The following is a 9,087-nucleotide window of genomic DNA, read 5'->3' as shown; positions in this document are numbered from 1 at the left end:
GGGGGGGGGGGGGGGGGAGCCAGCAGGGACGAGGGGGAGGAGAGAGTGAGAAGCCAAGAGGGGAGGGCTGCGCTCAGAGCAAGTAACCCATCTTGCGAGCTAAGAGGCATTAATGGGCGGCAGCTTGCACGGCTTAGCACTGTTTTCCTAGCTTTCCCCGAGGAGGACGAGCAATCTGTTTGCGCAGGCCGAGGTGCCAGCGCGGCGCAGCCGGTGCTCGCCGGCTCCCGGGTCCCCCCGCCGGGGAGCGGGAGCGGGAAACCAGACGCCGAAGGGGGCGGCCTCCGTCCCCGGACGGCGGCTTCCTGGGCGGGCCGAGGTCCGGCGAGGGCCCCCCTCGCGCAACTCGGGCGCCGGGGCGGTGGAGAGGAGGTGGGGGAGGGGCGGTGGCGAGGCCGCGACGCGCGTGGCGCAGGGGCGCAGGCCCGGGTCCCCCCCAACCCAAAGTCAACCTGCCTCTTCCGTCTTGTTCTGTTCCTCGCCAGGTACTGGGAGGATTTCCACAGCTGCACGGTCACAGCCCTTACGGATTGCCAAGAAGGGGCGAAAGATATGTGGGATAAACTGAGAAAAGAATCCAAAAACCTCAACATCCAAGGCAGCTTATTCGAACTCTGCGGCAGCGGCAACGGGGCGGCGGGGTCCCCACTCCCGGCGCTGCCCGTGCTCCTGGTCTCTCTCTCGGCAGCTTTAGCGACTTGGCTTTCCTTCTGAGCGCGGGCCGCCTCCCCCCGCGCGCCCACCCACACTCACTCCATGCTCCCGGACATCGAGAGGAAGATCCATTCGTTCTTTGGGGACTTTGTGATTCTCTGTGATGCTGAAAACACTCATATAGGATTGTGGGAAATCCCGATTCTCCTTTTGATTTCGTTCGATTTCTTGTGTTTTATTTGCCAAATGTTACCAATCAGTGAGCAAGCAAGCACAGCCAAAATCGGACCTCAGCTTTAGTCCGTCTTCACCCAAAAAAATAAGGAAAACGGCCAACCCACCCCATTTTTTTTTTTAATTTTTATTTTTTGGCACAAGAATCTCAGGAACGGCCCTGGGCCACCTACTATATTAATCATGTTAATACATGACAAATGATGGGCTCCTCCTACTAGGAAAGAGAGGAGAGGAGAAGGCCAGGGGAATGAATTCAAGAGAGATGTCCACGAGGAAGGCATATGGTGAATAACTCACGCTCACGTCTTTCTTCCACAGTATCTTGTTTTGATCATTTCCACTGCACATTTCTCCTCGAGGAAAGTGAAAGGACAGATCGTTGACTTCGTGTTTTAAGGATAGGAGGGAGAGAGGGAAAGGATTGAGGAAATCTCGGGTGTATAGGTAACGGCTGCCAGAAGAATCGTTGCTAAAGTCACTGAGAGGTTAAGCTTTACCTGCTGTTGTCCATGCATCTTTCCAAGTCCACTGCCTTTATTTTCCCTCTTGTTTTAGCTGTTACACATACAGTAATACCTGAATATCCAACGGTATAGATCACAAGGGGGGGGGGATGTTAAATGTTAATCTAAAATATAGTTAAAAAAGATTTTGACATAAAAGAGCCTTGATTTTAAAACAAAGAGAGAGATGTAATTTAAAAAGTTTATTATAAATTAAATTCAGCAAAAAAAAAAAAGATTTGNTGTTTCCTGCCCCACCCCTGCTTTCTTGGTCTAGTTCTCGGGGTTCCCTGTAGGGACACGGGATGCCAGATGATAAATGCACCTGTTCACAAGCCAGTTGATAACCTAACTGCCTTCAAGTAGACCCGCCTCAACGAAGTCATTTTGTCACTTTTCCGAAATTCCGTTTACTTAAAGAAGAGAACGTTTTATTTTTGATAAGGAAAAACGCAAGAGATCTTTTCTAGGTGAGGTTTGGGGGGAACTGGGCCTGCGCGAGACAACACAGGCCGACCCCGCCCCAGGCGGGTCGAGCCCTAACCACCGTCCGGGCAGGCCGAGCCCTGACCACGATTCGCCTTTTCCTCTGCGGTGGCCGGAGGCAGCTTGCGAAGGAACCGCCATTAAGGGCTCCAGCAAAGGGGCCGGGAGGCTGTGGTCCCTGGCAGGGAGCAGGTGAATCCTTTCATAATTAATAAGACAGCTCAGCTGAAATGGCGAGGAGACGGGGCCCTATTGATCGGCAGTAGAGCTGCTTCCACCTTTCCTATTTATAGGCCCCGCATGGCCTTACGGAGAAGTAAACATTCCAGAGTAAACACGCGCAGAGGAGACCGGGGTCCAAGGCCGCAGAAGCTGGAGCAGACTGGGGGGAGGGAGACCCCAATGTTCGTCTCTGGGTTCAAGGAAATCGAAATCTGATTTCTAAGAGAAGGTGAGGGTGGGAGTGAGCTGCGGGGGGCGGGTGGGAGCGGGCAGGTGGAGGGAGGCCTTGGAGGCTGCGGGTTCCCGCGCCAGCCTAGCGAGCGGGCCGCCGCCCGGAGGGTGCGCGGGGGCTCCGAAATGCAATGTGTAAACAATCGCTAGAGTAACAGTTCATAAATCAAACCCAGTAGGTCGCAGCCCAATCTGCATTCCCCCCACGGACTGAATTCCGGCAACACATGCGTCCCGGCGCCCCGAGCGCTGAAAGCTGCCCGGATTCTTAATGGCAGCATATATTACCGCGGCCAGTTCACGCGCGCGCGCGCGCTCCTGGGAGTAGTTTCACCCGCCACCCGCTAAGCAGCCCCTCCTCCGTGGATCCCCCGTTCTCGTCCAAAAGCAAAGGAGATCCTCGCTGCCCGCGCAGAGTGGTCACCCACAGGGAACGGTGGTTGTTTTGGAAAATAGCGTTTGGTTTTGATCATTTCGTTTCAGTGGTTATTTTCGGTCCAAGTGTAAGTAGGATGATGCTAACCCGAGCTCAAACCCTGGAATTCAAATTAAAATGTCTCAGCCTATTTTAAATACGAATCTATTTAATGAGGGGGAGGAGAACTCGAGATAGAGGGAGGGTCTTCTGTTGTTTCTGGCCTGGAGAGCTCGCCGCCTCCTATCGGTACCTTTCCCAGGGAAAACTGGGGGCGAACTGGTGCACACAGCTGGGCCCCTTGCTAGCCAAAGGGAAACGCACACACCGTGCTCCCCAGTCTCTGCCGGGAGGGGGACTCCCGCGACACATGGAGGATGCCCCTCCCCTAGCAGCGAGGGTGCCCCACCTAGACTGCTGTCTCCGCCGAGAACTGGGAGGAGGCGACGCCGAGGGAGGGGACAGAGGCGACGGGGCGGGGAGCATTGGGAACGCGACTCGCTCGCTCTTCCTACGAGATTCTTTCCGAAGAACGCGGTTCTCCTGCGGCTCCAACTGCCTCCCTTGAGAGAGTCCCCCTCCCCCACCGCCACATCCTTCCTCGCCCCGACTCCGCCCTGCCCCTGATTGTCCCGGAGGTGCCTCGAGAAAGCGTGGTGCCATGTCGGAGGCTCCTCCGCCCTGTCCGGGGCTGGGCACCGCGAGCACGTGCGCGTGGAGGGGGCCCCAGGAACGCACCGACGCCAGTTTCGGAAGCCCAGGCTGCTGCATCTGGCTCATTAGAGAACATTTCTTCTGGTTGTAGTGATTGTTTAGATTATTATCGTGCCGTCTTCGACTATAATTTGCTGTTTAATCATGATGACATCTCCGTATGTTAGTTGATGTTGTTTTTAAGCAGCAACGCAGTAAGTCCGGTTTCCAACTCCGGGAGATCCTAGCCAGGGCGCGCGCACTCCTTGCCCAGATGGGGCCGGTGGACAGGCTTGGTTTCGGGCACCAAGGAGATCGTCAGACCAACCTCCACCTCAGCCAGCAGCATCTCCAGCTCCTGCGCAGCCCACTACCACGTGGCCCACCGGCGCCGGCTCTTGAGCCTTTGAGAACTCGTTGGGCTTGCAGAAGCTCCCTCTTCTGCACTGCCTGCCCAAGTAGATTCGAGACACAGCAGTTCAGCTCCAGAGCCCTTAGGAGGGGGAATTCGAGGGAACAAGGACCTGAAAAATGGGGACGCGGAGAAAAATGGGAAAACATGCAGAAATAGAGTCAGCGGAGGGGAGACAGAGGCGATCATCTTAAACACGGAAGGAGATGATGAAGAAACTTCAAGCTGGAGGTGGTAGACTTTCAGAGGAGGGGTGGAGGATAGAGAAGAAATTGGGACTCGTTTTCATTCAGGACTCTCAGAGACGCAGACCGGTGAAGCCTATCTCCTTTTCCCCTTCCTTAAACTCCTTCAGATCTTGTCAGAGCTGCTTCTGGGAAAGTCTCCAACCATTCTCTCCCTCTCCCACTCCCCTGCACACGTAAGGCTCTGCACCCTTGGCAGCTCCAGGCTGGGGGAGGGTGGTCCTGGAGGTCTCCGCTCTCGCCAACAGGCTGCTGCCTGGTCCCATGGGACCGGAGAAAATGTTCCCTCTGCTCCAAAGCATTGCTTCCCTAGTCCCTTGTTCCTACTGTGAAAATAAAGTGGCGGGGGGTGGGGGACAGTGAGGGTGCCAGCTGTGTGGCTGCAGCAAGACCCAGGGTTCATCTCCTGGAAAGTCTTGCCCCCTCAAGTCACTGCAGGCGAGGCATCAGGGAACTTCGTAATGCTATATGCTGTCGCCTCTCCCTCAAGGAGAATAGCGTCTCCCAGGCACCTTTCCTTGATGTTGGGGCCCCGGCAATCTCAGCTGAAATCCCCAGTGCTAGAATAATGAAACCCAGCCCAGCCCTGCCCAGCCTGGGCTCTGGCAGTCTCCCCACTTGCACCTCATGGGGTGAAGAGGAGATTAACATTCCCGTCCAGATTCTCACCCTGGAATGGCATGGCCTTTAGAGTGAGGACTAAGGAGCCAAAAGACCTGTTTACCAGCTGCATGACCATAGGTGGGTTACTTAACCCCTCGATCACCCTGTTTCCTCCTCTGTAAAAATGGACATAATTCTACCTACCTCATTGGGTTGCATTTTGTATAAAATGAAATAACACGGACAAAGTGTTTTCTGCTACATGCCTCTTACTAGCTATTATTTTTGTTTCTTCCCGCCTCTCAACCAGCTTAATCCAATCAGTCTTGCTGAATTCTTCAAAATAACCTCTAGCAGAAAACCTCATTATGGCCTGCAATACTTTGGGGAAGTTTTTCTTCATAGTCTAGCAGCTTAAACTCCTCTTTCTGCAGGCTACTTAGCACTCCACCCCACCACTGGCCTTCTCATAGGATGTTCTAGAGAAGCTCCTTAAGTGAAGTCAGCTGCTTCATGTTGATTATGCCCCCAGACCCTGCAGCCACACCCCTCCAGCTCGGGCTTTCATTCCCCAATGTGGAATCCCTAGGTTATTCCAAAACTGACCAGATTCACCTTGGAGATTTCTCAGCAGTTTCCTATTCTCCCTCTTTATATCATATTAATTTTTAATAAATTAATATTTATATTAAATTCCTCTCCCCAAATTAAAACATAAAGTGTCTATTGTAATCATCAAAGCAATACATTGATACACAGAACCAAACAAATGACGCCACCTTCACTGTTAACAGACTGATGTGTATCCTTTCATACTTTTCCCCATGATCTGAAAACATATTGACATGAACCCATACAGAGGGTGGACTTGTTTTTTTCATTTGAGCAAAATTATGATATATATTTCTCTTGTACCAAATCCTTTTAAATCAATAATTAAACAAACATCTCCTGCTTTTAAATAGTTACGCAGTATTTCTTAGATGGCCATACTACAGTTTAATTCTTTACCTACTGATGGACATTTAGGTTTTCCCAGTTTTTTGTTTTCCTATAAGTATCGTTATAATAAGTATTCTTGTTCAAACAATGTTATGTGTTAGTATTTTGTTTCTTCAATAGAATAGATTCTGTCAAAGTTGGATTGCTGAACAAAAAGATATGTATGTGTATTTATTTTTTATTTTAAAAATATACATATGTTTTTCATTTAAAAAAATGCTATTAGATTATTTTCCCAAACTGTATAGAGTGCTTATTTCCCTGCATCATTATCGACACTGTATGTTAAAACATTTTTGGTTTTTGTCAACACAGTAGGTAACCTAGTGGTTTTCAGGAAGGCCAGCCTTTCTGGGCACACACATTGGGCTGCCTGGGCCCCTCTGGGGCCTTCATAACCATCAGAACTCTGGCCAGAAATGCAGCCAGACTTTGAGTCCTCCTCTCCTGGGTAGCCATGTGGCCTTGCAAGTAGCAACTTTCATGCAAAGTCAGGTGTCATTAGTCCTGGAAAATTCTGACTCTCTCTTGCTAATCTAACCCACAGGCCTGGGGAGATGAGGGCAAAGGTGCTTCCAGCTCCAGGTCAGCCCTGGATCCTCCCACTCCCCCACAGCTCCTGCCACTTACAGTAGGAGCTATTCTCCTGGCCAAACTGCCTCTGTGGGTCAGTACTAAGTCTTCACCCACCTGGCCCATCTGCAGTGGAAGGTGAGTGATGGAAAAAGGCAGCAAAGGCAAAGAAAATTGCAGCCCTCAGCAAGGACAGCAAAGATGACAGCTGAACTTTTCTTTTCCTTGCCCAGTGAGATGAGAGGCTTCGACAGCCGGGACCAACTTGGAGCCATTGGAAGGAGGACTGACCCATCAAGGAAATTCGGTGTGCAGAGACCCTGCTTATACGCCGTCCCTTCTCTGCCCGCATCCCAGCCAAACTTTAAAAAAATTAGTTTACTTTTATTAAGCATAGTGCAGGCTAAGCATTATGCTAAAGCTTTGCAAACATTATCCCATTTCTGCATTCATTTCTGTAGGAGACTGTATTATTTTACCGATAAGAAACAGGTTTACAAAAGAGGTTAGTAACTTGCCCCAAATCAACAAGTAATAAGAGGCTGGAAAAAAATTTGAGCAGTAATCTGTTTTGGAAACCTATTTTAGGACTTCACTTTGCATATTTGTTACTAATTTGAGCCGAGAGAGAGAGAGAGAGAGCGAGAGAGAGAGAGAGAGCACAAGTTTCAAAATAACAACCACAAAACTTAAGTCCTGTAATAGAATAATCTCCTCCTGAAGATGCTTTGCCCTAATCCTGGGAAACTGCACGTGCTATTTACATGGCAAAGGGGAAGTAAGGCTGCAGGTGGAAAGAGGTGGCTAATGGGCTGATTTTAATAAAACAATCAAGGATATTATCCTGGATCTCCCTGGGGACCCAGTGTAATCACAGGGGTCCTTAAAAGTGGAAAGGGGAAGCAGAAGAGATCAGAGTAAGTGGATGCTGGGAGGACTGGACTCACCATCGTTGGCTTTGATGAAAGAAAGGGCCCCAAAGCCAAGGAATTCTGGCAGTCTTTAGGAGCTAGAAAAGGCAAGGAAAGGATTCTTCCCTAGTCTCCAGAAAGGAATGCAGCCCAGTGACTGCAGCCCAGTGAAACTTGTGTCAGACTTCTGACCTGTAGAACTAACTGTAAGAAAATAAATATGCATTGTTGAAGTCACCAAGTGTGTGGTAATTTGTTACAGTTGTGAATAGAGAAATAATCCAAATCCTAATTTGCATCGTACCCATTAGGTGATACATTTACATATATCCAGAGAGCCTGAGTGTTTACTATGTATGTTTGCTGGGATCGGCTCACAGAACCCTCTTTGTCCGAATGAGGTTTTTCAGAGGAAGTGGGCTGGGGAAAGGATGGCAGCTTCAATTCAGCCTAGGGCAAAAATATATGAGAGAAAGAAGACATTAGGGAATGAATTTGAAAGGACAAACAACAAAAAAATTATGTTGATGTTTTACAATGCATTGGCATAAAACCGTTTTCATTATTTTCTCCCCCATTTTGTGCCACCTTTTACCTGCTAGAGCCTCTTACTTGCTTCCTTGACCTCCAGCAATTTAATAGACATGCAGGCAAGTTCCTTGGTTCTGTATCAGTCACAGGCCTCCTCAGATATGAAAAGTTCATCGTCACATTGATAGATGGTTTGGCGGTACATTTGTGAGATGTATCACCAGGTAGTTATGCTCTTGATAAATCACGGCAGCTAATATTAACTGCACACCTTACTTATCACCTGGACAAATTATGTGTTAAGTAGATTTTTAATGGTGGTGGCATTTCTGACTTTGTACATTACCCGAACAGAGCACAGAAGGAAGTGGATCCAATCCCCTTGGATTGCCTGGAATGAATCCCTCACTATGGGTTTTACAGGAAACGAGGTGGGTAATAGAAACACAGGAAAAAGCAAAGCCAGGTCAACCACCGGCGAGCACTGCCTTCCACATGGAGAGAACTCCTTAAAATAGTCCAAGCATGATAAAGAAGTGAAGGGAGAAAAGGACACACTTGTCCATCTGGGTTAATCAAGCCACAAATTGCTTTGTTTACATTAAGACACCACTGGAAGAGTCTCTTTCTGATTAAGGCGGAAGCAAGACTGAGCAAGCAGACTAGCCTAGCGGGAGAGGGCAAGCAGGGATAATTAGCTTTAGCTGGACTGAAGGAACGAGCTGCTGCAGATTCCTGTACCTGGTCTGGCTTCTGTCTTTCCGGTTCCTCAGAGGGGTCTGTTGATCACAGGGGAGTCACTGTGAAAACTGTCTCTGGGATCTCATGTTCTCCAGTCACCTCCTCAGGCTTTTGCCTGAAACATGGCCAAGCAAAGTGGTTCATAGAACTCTGGCCAAACACAAAGTCTTCAAAACAGGCAGCTTTGAAGGGGATAAAGAACATCAGGATGTGTGGGAGGCACACCCATCAATACCAAGTTCGGAGCTGTGCCAGTCTGGGTCCTTGCACCAGCTAAGGGCCACGGAGTCTTTATATCTGCTTAGTGCATAAAGCTGTCGTGTCGTACCCTGCACTCCTACCACCTTTTACAGAGCAGCCTCTTGGCAGTGTATTTTCCTGTGTAATCATTCTTCTGCCCCTTATCTTGCAGTACTTTCTCTTCTTCTGAACAGAATGAGGGTGGTGGGGAGACAAACTGCATTTCCTCAGTTGCTTTGTATATGGGATTTTTTAGTATAATTTTTCCTCTTTCTGAACGAACACATACCCACTTATATAGATACTCACAATTACATACTATTTCATATATTCTCCTAAGATACACACACACACACACACACATACACACACACATACTGCAACTGCA

The 9,087-nt window shown here is 49.2% G+C and overlaps 1 protein-coding gene across 1 annotated transcript in view; it reads left to right on the top strand.

The window, feature by feature from the left end:
• Positions 1–875, top strand: part of NRN1 (neuritin 1) — a 13,036-nt gene extending 12,161 nt beyond the window's left edge. Inside the window, exon 3 of the mRNA XM_077770056.1 lies at positions 486–875. Within this exon, the coding sequence (XP_077626182.1) occupies positions 486–714 (229 nt within the window). The 3' untranslated portion in view covers positions 715–875. The remainder of the gene's footprint in view (positions 1–485) is intronic.
• Positions 876–9,087: the final 8,212 nt, after the last annotated feature.

The sequence above is a fragment of the Crocuta crocuta genome, unplaced genomic scaffold (assembly GCF_008692635.1).
Source record: "Crocuta crocuta isolate KB4526 unplaced genomic scaffold, BGI_CrCroc_1.0 scaffold24, whole genome shotgun sequence".
NCBI classification, from domain to species: domain Eukaryota; kingdom Metazoa; phylum Chordata; class Mammalia; order Carnivora; family Hyaenidae; genus Crocuta; species Crocuta crocuta.
Note: the sequence above shows the minus strand (reverse complement) of the source record. Positions and strands in the feature narration are given on the sequence as shown.